Consider the following 15,611-nt stretch of genomic DNA (forward strand, 5'->3'; position numbering starts at 1 on the left):
AGGAGGAACGATGTTAGTGTATCCAAAAAGGAGGCCATGTGCCATGCGATTTCACTGTTTCCAGAGCAAGCCACTGCAAAGGCATCGCCACAGCTGTCTCATCCTCTCTCTCCGGCAGAGCGATGGAAAGACAGTCCCACGGACTCTGGTTTGGTTTTTGTTTTTTTTTTTTAATGCCTCTAGTTTTAGCCAATTCCCCATGAGATGAGAAGCAAAAGGAAGAAAGAGGGTTTACCATTTCATGGTCACCAAATTCATTCAGCTAGCGCTCAAGTCTGCCCATCAGACACTCGGCCATTTGCAAGAGACCTCAACATTCTGAAGGCTCCAAAGGTAGCCCTTCTGATGGCAGCAGGTTAGAGGGGCGGCAGGAGAAACAGGATTTTAGTCAAAATGAGTTTTCATCCAGGGATTATATTGCATGGATTTCCTTCTTTGAATGTTAGAGGTTGACAATAGCTAAGTTTTCACTGACCAGCCATACTTTAGTCTGACTTTAGAAGATTTAGCCTGAGGTTATTAAAAGGATGGGAAGGAGATGGGCAACTTTCCCTGCTTTTCAGGATACTTTGCCATCTGGAGGTAGTAACTAGCCAGCCAAAGCTCTGCCTCTAGGCCTGAAGAGCAGCTGAACGGAGAGTCACAGGGAAAGCACAGAAGCTCAGAGAGAAAAAGGTTGTGCCAGTAACCAAAAGCAAGCATATTTTCTGAACATTCACCATTACACTGTGAAACCAGGAGCAATACGCCATTTCTCGAAGCTATTAGCCCAATGTTTGCGAATCGTCCTGAAAAAAGTATACTCAGGTGTTAAGCGAATAAAGCACAAACTTCGAGTGTGTTGGAGCACACAACATTTTGCCAGATTGAATCATTTCGATTAAATTTCAAATGCAAGGTGTAAAAGATAACATGTTACTGATTTTAAAAATAATATTTCAGCTACATGCACAATAAGTGTAGATGAGAGATATATAGGTAGATAAACCAATTCGTCTACCACAAAAAAATAGGTTTTGCTGGCTTTGGTTTCATGTTTTAAACTGTTTTGTTTTTCTTTCAGCAAAAAATAAGATTCCTAGAACCAAATGAGAAATCATTGAAATCTGAAAACATCCCTTGCTTGTTCGAGAAAAAGTGACCAAGTTCTCAGGTTATCATAACTGAAGATACATCGTAAGTGTTTTACCCCGTAGATATATGAGAATATCCCAGTTATAAGAAGCATTAACACTAAAAAGAACATAGCATGAATACTTCCAACTCTTAATTCAAAAATACTCAGGAAAAAATGTTTGTATATTTATGAGAATCCTGAACATAGAACCATCATTACAGCAAATTAAAGTGTCCTATATTATGCTTCATTTATCACTGCTCAGGACTTTAAAAGAAGCTTTTAGTTTATTTCTTGATCAAAAACACACTTTCAAGTAAGTAATTATAACTGAACTACACATATTAGAAATCCAGAGATGTTAATGAATAAAGAAGATTCATTGCTAAGCCGTATAACTTTTAAGGAAATGAAAATTATAAGAATTATACCTCCTCTGTGTTGTAAAAAGCCAACGTTTGACATAAAGAAAACGTTCTGTGTGGTTTGAACATAGTTATTAATGGACCACTTTGCTTATCTCCTGGACTAAAGGAGAGTTAAATTATTTCCTAGTCTGGGAGTCAGAAGTTCTGTCTCCAAGTTCGCTTACCAGCTGAGCAACTGGAGTAGCTCCTAACCTCTTAAAGTACCAGCCTCTGGCTTTTAAAAGAGCGGCTATAACAAGCGCTGTTTGCCTGTGCCACAGGGTCTTTTAGGGGATACTATTATCCCAACAAAATTGAACCTTTAAATAGGGTACATGGAACTGCTTAGGGTTTGGGTTTTTTTTTTAACATCTTAATAAAATGAGGCTCCTATTGTTCACTTTAGATTAATCTCAAAGAAAAACACCCTAAAGATAAAACAGCCACGCTTGCTCTGGCAAGAATAAGATTTGTGTTTCATGTACGCAGATGTTTATCTCATTTTATCATTTGTGTTTCATAATCATGCACCAGTGGTTAAACATCAAAGGAATAGGAAAAAGAGCATGAGACTTATATGACTTCAATGATTTAAGGTAAACTAGGAATGGGTTCACACAGCCTCTAGTTTCCAGTGCTTAAGGAAATCACCGCTGAATTGATGTTAAAGCATTCAGAAGTATTTATGGCTCCTTAGTATTTACTGTCTTTGTTTAAACATGCTGCATTTTGGTCAGAAATACTTAAACCAAGACACACTTATCTGTATTTGCTTAGTCATCCTTATGCTGAACATAACAAACTTAATTATAGCCAACAGCGTTGCCATCGGCTATCAGAGAATAAGAGGTAGTTCCCACCCTCAAAGAGTTTATGAAACAATTTCTCATCCAAATCAAGTTTTATTATGTTGATGTAGACCTCACCACCCTAGTAAGAAAGAGAGGTGGAAAACATTTCACAGATTAAAAGATTTAGATTTGCAAATCCCAGCATCTTTTAAAATGATCTATGCTGATGCACTGGGAAAATTTCCATCTCTCGATAAAAGAGGAACATAATAAAATATCTCCTTCCCTTTCCCACCTCCTGAATTTGAAGTTATACTGGATGCTACCTTATAGACAGATTGTCTTCTACTAAGATCCCCGAGTGATACAAGGGTGTCACGTTGCTCTGCTAAACAGATTCATTCAACAGTGTATTTCTCCCAATTAAGAATTTGTTTCACTTCAGGGGGTGATGGATATGTTCATACTCTTGATCGTGGTGATGGTCTCACAGGTATATACCTATGTCAAGATTTATCAAATAAAAAATGTCCAATGCTATCAAATATTCCAGGTTGCTTGTACCTGCTAAGGTTAGTGAGCTGACCTACCCTCTCTGAACAGCATAACCGTTTTAAGGGAGCTGAAATTCAGTTGCAATGTTTTATATTGCAGGTTTCATCTCCAGATTCTTTTCTACTCCTATCCCAGTGATGGCAAATGCCAACCATTCCCGATCCTTCATCTTTTGACTGATGCCTGCAGGGCTGGAATACATTCCTTCCTATGAACACCAAGTTTAGGATATGTTTGAATAGCAAATCAATCTGAAATGAAGTTCCTGTAAGAAAACCACGTATGTTTAAGATTCTTTTAAATGTTTTTACTCTTGTAGTTCTTTGACTCTGTATCCACTTGGCACATACAAACACCCTAAGAGACTTTGTACAAATCCTGAAAAAGGTCAGTAGATTAGGCGGCCCAGGGACACAGGTTCTCCTCAGGCAGAAGATAAGCTACTAACCTCAGGGCCAAAAGGGCCATATTTGTGTCCAGAGAAATCAGGTTGTTCGGAATAGAAGGCATAGACTGAAGGCCTACGGGAAAATTGGAAGGTTCAGAATCTCCCCCAAACCACACATGACAAAGAATATCAAATATCCCTACACATTACCAAAAAATCCTCTCAAATCAAGTTAATTCATCGCCCAACCACTGTTAGTCTTAGCATGAAAAAAAGTCTCTTTCTTGTTTTTTTTCTACAAGAAAAAAAAACACCCACCACCCCCTACACCATCCCTGCTGGGGTAACTGCCTGGTTACTACTTTCAGGAATAAAAAGTCATGAGGAAAATCTGAAGGCAAACTCTGGTCTTGGATCCCCAAAATAATAGAACCCAGTGAAAATTCACAGGGGCCATGCAATCTGCAGCCTGAAAGAACAACTCCATTCAAGTGAAAAGTCAGTCTTCTGGACTCGGAGCTTGGGATTAGCAGATGCAAACTATTATATATTGAGTTTATAAACAATAAGGTCCTACTGTATAGCACAGGGAACTATATTCCACATCCTGTGATACACCATAATGGAAAAGAATATGAAAAAGAATGTATATATACGCATAACTGAATCACTTTGCTGTACAGTAGAAACTAACACAACATTGTAAATCAACTGTACTTCAATAAAATAAAATCTTTTTTAAAAGTCAGTCTTCATGCTTCCCCAATCCTTGGGATGCTGCTGGTTTATTTATCAAAGCCGGGAACTCCCTCGAGCTCTGCTGCGGTGACCAGGATTGATAGCTGGAGTAATTCATGTAATTAAATGGTCCTCAATAACCTACGTCCATTGTAACCTAAGTCCTTCTTAGGGAAGCCACGTTTAAGGCTCAGAACCACAAAACTTGTAATAATACCAAACAGTGGCTGTGCTTCTATTGCATAGTCCGTCTGGTTATTCACCCAATTCCGACCTAAAGTGGAAATGTACTAAAGAAAGAAGAGGGAGAGCCAGGTGGGATGGGGGGAAGCAAATACCTTTCGTTGTCTGGCAGAGTGAGCCACTGCAGGATGGTTAATATCCTCCGCTCATGAGGGATCATCCTGTAGGGTAGCAACCGGCAAAGCGTGAGGTTAGGTTGCATTTCTACCATCTCCAGCCTGATGAGCTCTTACTCCTGCACCCAGGCCAAGGGCTCTCTATTTACCACCATCTGTTTTCACTTTGTCGTAGTAAAAGATCCCTTTTCCAATTAGTGTTTAAACGTCCATTTCTCTTTGCCATATGTCATGCTGCTCGGCCTCTGCTACAGAAGACAACACTGGAAACTCTGATTCACAGTCAAATGAAGAATCTGCCATGCTTATCAGAGGCTCAGCTACAGGCGGAAAGGACCCCACACTCAGAATCATTGCTATTTAGTGGGTAAAGCCATTCGTTGTAGCCACCGAAGGGCCAGGACTTACATCCCCAATCTGCCTCTTGCTGGTGTGACCTCTCTTGACCTCTATGCCTCTTGACCTCTCTCAGCTTCAGTTTGCTCATCAGTAAAATAAAGATGATAGCAAAGCACACTGAACAGCTTGCTTGTAAGGAGGAAATGAGACAAGAAAGGCAGAAGGCATGTACAGTGCCTAGCACATAGTGCTAAAAATCATCCCTATTTTCATTAACGATCATGATTAGTTATCATTCGATCTCTAAGTAGCTATATGACTTAAGAAACATTATTTAATCTGAAACTTTAAGTTCCTCCTGTATAAAATCAGTGTTTAGAAAAGGTATTCTTGAAATTCTCTTCTAGCTCTATAAAAATCTATCAAGAATAGGCACATATAATTATGAGACTGACAAAAAGGGTATAATCTTCATCCACAATGACTTTTGTGTTTAAGTCTCATTCCTCTGTTGAAATATAATTACCCTCAATCTGGCACTCATTTCAAGAGCTCTCGGCTCACATGATAGCATTGTATCATGGGCTGAGTTACATTAAGATGCTCGCAAGCTGAGTGATGTCTTTATTTGTGGGGAAATTTGCTTATTTTTTCCTAACAAGGAACACAACATACTTTTCTGCTTCCCCATCCAAGACCAAGTATTAGAGCATGTTTATGATGAATTTAAACTGAAGCCTAAGTTTAATTGTAGATAGTAAAAATTACTGTGGCCAAGAGTGAACCCTCATATAAACTATAAAAATTACTGTGGCCAAGAGTGAACCCTAATATAAACTATGGTCTCTGGGTGATAATGATGTGTCAATGGAGGGTCATCATTTTGTAACAAAGGTACCACTCTGGTGGGGATGTTGATACCGGGAGAGGCTGTGCGTGTTTGGGGGCAGGAGGTAGATGGGAACTCTCTGTACCCACTGCTCAGTTTTGCTGTGAACCTAAAACTGCTCTAAAAAATAAACTACTAAAAATTTATTGTGGGATGTTGGGTGAGCCATTTCAGCTTTTACTTTTGGTAGACATGAGCAAGAGAGAGATAGGAGGAAAGACGAACCTTCAGAGCCATGGTAGATGGCTAGACTTGGCAGGGACTCTACTCAGGCAGCCTCCCCCTATTTCCAATAGGTAAGGGATTTGTCATTCTTCTCTCTGGCGCCTTCTCTGTCTAGAACTATCCTACCAGCCCCCAAAAAGTCATGTTTACCATAAAACAAGTTCTCATTTAAACAAATTCCAATGCTATTGAATAAATGCGATCCTGTCTATTATAACCTATAATTGAATTTGAAGTAGGCATAGCAAAGCCAGGTTAATCGCTGAAGGTATTTAATTCTTCAGCCTTAGAAATCCCCTGTATCTGAACAAAATAATTACATATTTGGAATTCTTTCCTAACTTAAAAAAAAGTGAATGTTGTAGCCTTTTCATTTTACCTTACTTCACTACCTACCTACAAGCTGCTTTATTTTATGTAATTGGTGTTAAGTCACAAAAATGGATTCTGATGGACTCACTTGATGCTAATGGAAAAATACAATTTAATAGAATTTGTTTCAAGCTCCAAATGTTCACCCTTTAATGCCTTCTTTGGATGGGCTACTTGACAAGTAGGGAGCAGGGAAAAAAAGCATCAGCTCTGAGGCCAGAATGCCTGGGTTTGTGTTGGATGAGACTTTGACAAGTGACTTAACCTTTTAGTGCCTCTATAAAATGAGGAGAATAATAGTCCCTATCTTATAAGGTTGTTGTATGGATTAAAAGAGATAATACTTAGAATAGTGCCTGACACATTGAAAAATGTTAGCTTTACGGGAGTTCCCTGGTGGCCTAGTGGTTAGGATTCCGGACTTTCACTGCTGTGGCCAGGGTTCAAACCCTGGTAAGGGAACTGAGATTCCACAAGCCACGTGGCATCCCCACCCCCCAAAAAAGTTAGCTTTTATCATTATGTACTGGATTCACAGGCCCACAGATATAGTACACTCATTCACGAAATATTTGTTAAAAGCGTATTACGTTCAAGGCATTTCTGTGAATACGAAAAAAGATACAAGATACTCCTACCAAAAAAAAAAAAAAGCTATTACGGGGAAGTCACCATTCTCTGCTTGGAACGAGAAGCAGGTAATTGCCATTTTCTGGGCAGGGGATGAATACGTGTGTGTGGTAAGAGCATGAGTACTTTGGAGGCCTGAGTATCCACCGTAACTGTGGCCTTGGGTACATTTTACCTCTCTAAGCCTTGGCACTCTGATCTCAAACGTGAGGAGTCAGACACAGTGGTCTTTAAGTTTCCTAGTCGCTTTAGATTATCTTTATGAAATAACCTCAGAGACCAAAAAAGACATGGCCCTTAGCCATTAATGTTTAAAATTTGAAGCAGACACGGCACAAACAGATCTGACAAAGGAAGAGTGTATTCCAAACAGAAAGGGAAATGGGATTCCTGCTGTTGCCTTTACCATTATTGATTGATATAGAATTTCTCATGACACCAAGTACATTAGACATGTTTTAGAAAAAGAAAAGGAAGTAGGAAAAATGGAAAATAAACTAGATGAGTTTCAATAAACCAGATGAGTGATTTAGTGCTAAAGGGGAACAAATTACCTTAGGTCATATATAGCCATTGTCTGGTCATTGTTGAAAGAGGTAATGTGAATAAGAAAACAGATACCATTTATTGGCTGTTCTCTATGTACTAAGTACCCTACTAAGCACTTTAAATAAGTTAGCTCATTCTACCTTCACGATACCCTATGATGAAGACACTATCATTCCTAGTTGAAGATGAGGACATTCATTTATCGAGACATTAAATCACCTGTCCAAGGTCAGCACTCTATTATGTGACAGAGCTGGGATTGGAATCAATCTAGACACCCATATATAAAGGGACTTACTGCCTTTGAACATGAATTGACATAAAAGAGTGTAATGGAGACTCAGCTGAGGATGATTTTGAAATGAAATGCTATCTTTTGAAAAGCTAGACTAATTCTAGGTTGCAACATGGAACCAGGTTAAAAAGATGACCTTCAAAGTCTAAGTCTATGGCTGAATCTGGTTTTAAATTTTAAAATTTTCAGAATCTATGACGTGTAGATTTCCTTGACATATTAAATATTAAATTATTCAATACCTGGAAGTATGACAAGTTTTTTTAAGTTCTAAAGAGATTTTTAAAAAAGAAAGAAAGAAAATGAATCCAAGTCACTTCCGGGATATAGAAATAAAAGAATAGTCTGAGAAGCAAAGCAAACTACAGACATCTTTGGAGCAAAAAATCTACCTTCTTATAAGGTTTGAAATGGGTGGAAAAAATTACCATTCAAAACCGGAACACTAAGGCTTTTCAATGAAGCTCTGCGGCAGTTTCGGGGGGTAAAGGGTGGGGACTAGGTATTAGGTATGCCGTTGGCACCTCTCCATTCTACCAGCCAAATATGTTGTGGAGCAGAAGAAATCACTTCTATAAGTATCAATGGCAATCAAAGGTTAAAAAATGTAATGCATAAGATTAAATTGGTAAATCTACATGTCATTTCTAACATATACTTATTTCTCAACAGAGAAAATCTCTTTTTAAAAAGGGGGGTGGGAGACTGTTAAGGGACACTCTGTGTTAGCTTCAAATCACCAAACCCAATTTCAATTTAGCCCTTCAAATCTGAAAAAGCTACCTTTATTCCTGAATTTGGAGAATATAGATGGTACCATTCTGTGTTAATCTGAACCTGTGATTGCTCTCAGCGCACAATTACAGAATAGTCATATTTTTGTTACGGCATAAGAGGCAAATATGGAAACAGCTTTAGGTGGTTAAAAAAAATAAAGATGGAAAGAACATCTCAGTGGGAACAAAATCCCCATGAAAGTTGAAACAGATTCCTTTTCTTACTAAGGAACCTCAAAAATAATCAACATGTTGACACTTTTATTAGGTAAGTTTCATCTTAAGGCTATTTTATGAACATTAACTACTAATCCCCCCATCACCTCTGCGGGGAAGAGAAGTAGTTCCTTTTTTCTTATTAGGGAAATCCTGGAGCTCAGTGGGAAAATGGGGTGGAAACAGAGACTTCCTCTTGTCTCCTGTCTGGAGTTTCCAGTCTCTAGACCACTACATCAGCTGTCTGAGACCATATTCAATTTTTAAAGTTGTGAACCAAAATAAATATAGAATGTTGTAATATATTTATAGAAAATGATAATTCAAATCACAGCAATAAATAGCCTGAGAAATATACATTCCCTAGTTGCCAAGTTACCAAAAACCTATAAACAGGGACAGAAAATTCTAAAGGGTGACTAGATGTAGGAGAGAAAATCTTCCTTACATTCTATTAAGAAAAGATGGGGGAAAAGAGAGAGAGAAGAGGAAAAGAGAATGGAGATGGAAAAAGACAGAGAGGATCTCTTAAAAAAAAAATGGAGGGTTATTTTGAATCAGAAAATATTCATACGTTGGAGTATGTTAACATTTAACTGAAGTGAAATCAAATTGAATGAATGTTTCTTAAATGGAATCATAATTGTAATTTTACATTGACAAAATAGAGGTAACTTACACAGACCAGAAGAAGGTCCCAGCTTTCACCCCTTGCTTGGTGGCTGTAATCCATAGCTAATGAGGAAAATATAAGAGGCTTAGAACATATTCTGGGTTTGGGTCAAAGAAGAAAAAGGTTTTAAAATATATTAGCTCAGATATGTTATACTTTACCATACCCCACCATAAATTTCCCAATATTTGCAACCTTTTTCTTTTCACATCTGGAAGTCAGAATTATTCTTTCCATAAATGTTATTCAATACATTCTCTGCAAAAGCTTTCAAGCTCTGCTATGATTATAGTGGCTCTTTTTAAAAAAACTTTTATTTCATCTCAAGAGTCTCTTCTGTACCTGTCTTTTCTGATCATTGTTTTGAACATTTCACTTACATGGCAGAATTCTGCTCATCAAAGGACCCCGAGTGACCATATGTTTCCTTGACTGTTGAAAGCCTACAGAGGAAAACCCCAATTTGGCACACAGATGCCAGGATCTCGGAACCTAGCTTTGTCTTGTTTTGTTTTAAATGAGGTGAATGAAATGGGGAAAAGGGGCTATTTTTTATTCTGGTTTTCCCCTTGTACCTTTTACTTAGCCTTTTAGTAAGTGGAATTTTAGGAGTAAATTCCTGGGATAAGTTAGGTGAACCAAGCATGTCATTAAGGCTTTTAAAATATTCTTTCCAGGGACTTCCCTGGCGGTCCAGTGGTTAAGACTCTGCGTTTCCACTGCAAGGGGCATGGGCTCGATCCCTGGTTGGGGAACTAAGATCCATCATGCCCCGTGGAGTGGCCAATATATGTATATTCTTTCCAGCTCATGCTGTTGGGAGGTAGAAGATACGGCAGTTAAGAACCTGAGCCCAGCGACCAGCTAGCTGCATTTTAAGCCTTGTCTCTGTCACTTACTAGCCTCGTGATCCTTCAGCTAGTTATTTAAGGTCTCTACATTCCTTTAAAATATAGATAATATTACCTAGCGCATAGGATTATTCTGAGCTTTAATGAGTTAATACATGTAAAGTCCTTAAAAACAGTGTTTTAGCATTTGGTAAACACTAGATCAATTTTCATCTTAATTATTATGCATTAATGGAAATAAATATAATCCAGTTATTTTCAGGACACTAAAAACAACTTAGAATGGCCAGTGTCCCATTGAATAGAAGTCCGTGGAAGAAATCCCTTAGCTTTAGGAGGCAAACAGGAAAAAGAAGTGTAGCTTGGTTTTTTACAAGACCAAAACAAAAATGGTCTACGAGTTGCAACCAACCTCCTGTCTGGTTTCTTTGTCTCCAGAATTTGATAGTATTTTACTTACTCCAGTTAAAATCTTTGTTTTTTGAGGAAAGGGGCACTTTGGAGGTGTGGGGCATTCAGGAGCTTGGCCACGGCCTCAGAAAGGTCTGGAACGCCTGGCCTGGGAGAATTCTGTAAGGATTCCCAGGCCTCTGGGGAGGACTGGAAACCCCCAGCTCCAAAATCACAGCTGCTGCAGCCGGCAAGTGAGGGATGGGGCAGGAGAGCATACAGCACCCTCCCAGATCCCCGGAGGTCTGAGCTGCCAGCGGATGTCATTAGCATGGGAAAGGTGGAGTCCTTGTCCCATTAGGATGGACCAGAGAGATCAGGACCTCAGATTGCTCTAAGCATCCTACCAGGGTTTGGTCCAAAGTATCCTTCTGCTTTACAGATAAACTCTGGCATTTCTGGGTATCCTCAAGCCAAGGAGGACTCAAATGGGTCCTGGAGTTTCATACAGTCTTGTGTCAGCGCCTCCTTTAGCAAGAAGGTGAACTCAAGCCGAGTCCTGGACACCCTGCAGGTGCCTCAAAGCCACCTCAGATCCCAGAGAGATCAATTTCTTATATTAAGTGATCTATTCGCATACTTATTTTAGTTTCAGAGACACATCCTTGGTGCACGCACAGCCAAACAACTTCCTAGAAACTGTGGTGCCTTGACATTTCCAAGGAAGTTGTATTAGGCAATATTTGGCAGATATGAAATGTAAAATCAATCTGGGGTTTTCTAACGGAAAATTTTTTAATACAATTTTGTCAAATGATGACCCTACATTTTCAAAAGTTATATTGTGGAATACATGCTGATGTTGGCATTATCAGAGCAACAGGAAGCCCTATAAGTAACTTTTAACTTATTAACCCTCAGGGGGAATGATCACCAAAGGAGTCTTTGCAATGGTATAAGGAAAGAGCACTAGGGGAGACGACAGATGTGAGGGTGCTAAAATTATCCCAGTGGCAAAATCAGAATCATTGGTTTTTTGTACTTGTCTGTACTTCCCCAAAATTTTGTAGTGACAATTAACATCTTGGTAATCAGAAAAAAAAAAAAAAATTAACCGGTTGTAAAAAGCAATGTGAACTATGAAGACAAGCTAAAGGTAAAATTTTTTTATTTATTTCTTCCAAAAAAGATGCAAAAAATTTCTCCCTGCTTCTTGGTACAAGTTGTGTTGGCCGCATTTTCTAAAAGAAAATTGGGAGCATGGTCAGAAAAGTGCAAAGAATGAACAAATAAGAGAGAATACTTGGAATTAAAAAAACATTTTAAAATCTCAAAGGAAAGGACCCTAGCAGTAATGAAGCTGGTCGGTCAAAGGTTTGGCAAATGGTATGAAACTGAAGCATGAAGAAAGTTTCTTAAGTTAAATCAGATCATGAGCAGTTATAAAAGTTCCTTTGCAAGTTATATATTATATTTCAGAACTCTAAAGTTAAATCTAGTAATTACAGAGAAAAAAGTGCAGTAAAATATTGGTCCAAAGGAAGATAAATGAAAAGGAGCCTCTTGGTCTATGAAGTGGAGGAGGCGCAGGGGAGGGAGAATCATAAAACAGAAATCATAAAACTAGTTTCTTGTTAATTCAGAGAAATAGGAATTATAATTTCCCATTTCCCATTCTGAATTTGAATGTAATCTGTATTTCCTCAGCGATGGGCCAAACAACACAGCTAAAAAATAATTAGCTAAGAAGACACTGAGTCTGGCCTTCCCACCTTTAATCCCAGTATTTCGTCCATTGCTTTCCTTTATCTAGAGGCAGAGTTTTCAACATTTGTGTCCTAGATGCTACATTTTGAAAAGGGGACAAATGGAAATAATATTGTACCTTCTTGATATGTTATCAGGACTAAAAAAAAAAGAAAAGAAAACTCCCACTGGGACCAGGAGCATTTAAATGTGAAATCCAACACTTTCTCAAATTCAGGAGAATATGCAGCTGTGGGAGAAGGGGAGATGTTTTAAGAAGGAAAACATGCAAAACAACATTTTTGAAAACCATGAACTACTATTGTAGTCTTCCTAGCAGTTCTTTGCAGGGAAATTATTCCTTTGCATTCTAAAGCACAGAGGTAGAAGAAATAGAATTCTGGGACACCAGAGGAATGGGCGGGGCCCTAGTATCAGCAGGAGTAAATCAATCGCTGAGATTCAAGAGTAGGAACAAACTAAAGAAGTGAGGCTTCGGGGATGCAGCAGAATAGACTGTGAACCAGTGTGGCTCTTTCCAGGTGATTAGGGCCAGAAGAAGGTGAGTGATGAAATCCAGGAAGAAGTACGGCAAACACGCCTCAGATGGGGCTGTAGAACAGTTCAATCCAAAACATAATAAATGGACACCTAAATGTGTTAGGCTGTGGGTTAGGTCCTGAGAATAAAGAGATAAATAAATCAAGTCTCTACCCTCATGGGGCCCATAGACGAAAGCAGATTATGTGAATAATTTCAAATGATATGGTCACAATTATGATAGAAATAACAAGAAAACCCAAAAGTGGGTCCCTGAGCTTAGCGAGGGCTGAGGGAGCTTCGTGAAATCTACTTAGAAAAGGTTGCTTACAGTGAAATTTGAAAGAGAAATGAGCCTGGCAGCAAAGGGACCAGGAGAGTAGAGTCTATCCTAAGTACATTATGATACAGTAAAATGAGAAAGAAATATAGATTTATCGCAGTATATGGAAAAGAAACACAATAAAGAAAAGGTAAAATTTTCCTGGAAAAAATAAAAAAGAAAGTCACCTGTTAGACAAAGTGGTAAGCAAAGACTAACATTTTCCATCAGGCCAATCCCTTTGGCCTGGAAGTTCACTCCTACTCTAATGTCATTCTTCTTCTCTTTGCTATCTCTTTCTTGAACCTGCCATCTTTCCTGTGTTCTTACACTACAGTAATTCACAAGGATGGTCTCAGGACCAACTCATTGCATCACCAATGCTGGCCGAAAACCACCATAGGCCCAGCAACTTGAGAAGTAATAAGAATGCAACAAACTAGTAAATAAAACAAAAAAGAAGCAGACTCACAGATATAAAGAACAAACTAGTGGTTACCAGTGAGGAGAGGGAAGGGGAAGGGGGCAATATAAAGGTAAGGGAAAGAAGGGGGGTTATTATGGGATTATCTGACATCATGTGTGTGAAACTTTTGAAAATTGTAAAGCACTATAGAGTTTAAAGAATCTTTCATTCAATTAAATTTTTTTTTTAATTTTTAAAAAGAATCCTCCTTCCTCCAGAAACTATGGCTCCAGAGGACTTGCACCATGGTAGGGTGCTGGACTCATCTCTCAAATCGTCACACGTAGTGGGCCCTGTGGGGTCTCACTCACTCTCCACCTCTCTGAGTCCAGCTTTGAACGGAACAGGCAATTTCCTCACTGAGTTATCTTAGTATTAGAAATTTCAGGATTAGAATGGAGAGATTTTTCAAAGAAACAAACACACTTATGGCACTCTGTTAAGAGTATGGAACATACTTTTGTAATGAGAAAAAAGTAAATAGTTTCAAAACAACATGAAAAGGAATCCCATTATAATATGTAGGAGAAATGTAGGATCGTACAGTGAATGACAACTTTTAATAGTGCATTCTGAAGATCAACAAATTAAAAGCAGACTCCACTTTGCTAAAGTGGCTATATCAGGGTTTTAAAAATAAAATTAAATTATAGAAATTATTTTTGGAAGTTGAATGGTGCAATTCAAATTGAATGGACACTACAAATGCCTCATGTCATATATAAGATTTCAAACTAGAATAAGAATGGTTCTTATTCACCATTTAATATGACTCATATATTATTTAGCCAAATGTCTTTCATGGTTTAATCACTCAGTAAAAAATAAGTTGTTTGACTTAATTGCCTATTTAAGATTTTTATAAATATTTTCTCTACTCCAATTATTTTTTCCCTGTGAAATATACAAGCCTCTTATGCTTAAGGAGTATTTATTAAGGCTCATCTTTTCTTATAGCACTTATAATTTCTTATACTCATACTGTAGTTTCTTATAGTTCCTGTCCATATATTTTTCCTATGTGCCAAGTTTCTATAAAACATGTTTTTAAATGATATCTACTGTGCTCCTTGGATTTCTTATGGTGGCATCTTGTTCAAGAAGATAGACAGAAACACAAATCAGTTTTAGTGCAAATCTCCGTCAGCACTAGGGAATTACTAAACTTAGTGAAATGTGTCGACTTAGAGAGTTAGTGAGGAAACAGGCAAACAGGGTTAAAACAGACTTCACTTCATTGAGCAGGTTCACAGCTTTCCGTCTGCTCTGTTTCTGCAGGAGTTAATGAATATGTGGACTCATCTTCTGAGTCATGCCAACCCAGAGGAAGCCTAATATCCACACTCAGTGGAAGTTGATCCAATTTGATAAAATTACTATTTATATCCTTTGTGGTTCTTCAAGCAAGTTTGCTTCCATGACAAAATTAATATAAAACACCAACTAGCAACAGCTCTTGACAGAACTCAAATTTCAATTATTTTATTTATACCTAAAATCTTCCTCTATCATAAACTTTGTTTGGTAAATCCACACTGTAAACAAATTTCACTTTGCTTACAACGTAAGACATCACAGACTTCTGGGAGTCTAGCCTGAATAAAGACAGCAGAATCAGAACCTCTGATAGAAAGAAACATTTCTACAGATATACAAGTCTTCCAACTTTTTTTTAAATGAAAAGCCCATATTTAACCATGCATACTGATTATGCAATATGAATTTTTTTGTCATAGATGACCTTTTCTCAAAGAGCAATACCATTTTTTTCATACTTTATATTCTCTATTTAGCCCATAGACTGAAGCAAACATTTCCAGGTAGGAGATCATTTGGGGATGGTAGGTACGTGGATATGTGCAGACTGCCCACTCTTCATGCCATGGCAGATTGCACAAAAGCCTCCCAGCCCCCCTTCCCACCAGTGTTCCAGGGAGCCGTGGCCCCCAGTCAGAGTAGACATGAGATGGAACCATT

General features: G+C 38.3%; 1 protein-coding gene across 6 annotated transcripts in view; it reads right to left on the reverse strand.

The window, feature by feature from the left end:
* Positions 1-15,611, reverse strand: part of ENPP2 (ectonucleotide pyrophosphatase/phosphodiesterase 2) — a 107,471-nt gene that overhangs the window by 38,904 nt on the left and 52,956 nt on the right. For all 6 annotated transcript variants that reach the window (XM_059995106.1, XM_059995105.1, XM_059995103.1 and 3 more), the window contains exons 9-11: positions 9,326-9,381; positions 4,335-4,400; positions 3,319-3,391 (exon numbers count right to left, since the gene is read on the reverse strand). In XM_059995106.1, the coding sequence (XP_059851089.1) occupies positions 3,319-3,391; positions 4,335-4,400; positions 9,326-9,381 (195 nt within the window). The remainder of the gene's footprint in view (positions 1-3,318; positions 3,392-4,334; positions 4,401-9,325; positions 9,382-15,611) is intronic.

Source organism: Delphinus delphis, chromosome 17 (assembly GCF_949987515.2).
Source record: "Delphinus delphis chromosome 17, mDelDel1.2, whole genome shotgun sequence".
NCBI classification, from domain to species: Eukaryota; Metazoa; Chordata; class Mammalia; order Artiodactyla; family Delphinidae; genus Delphinus; species Delphinus delphis.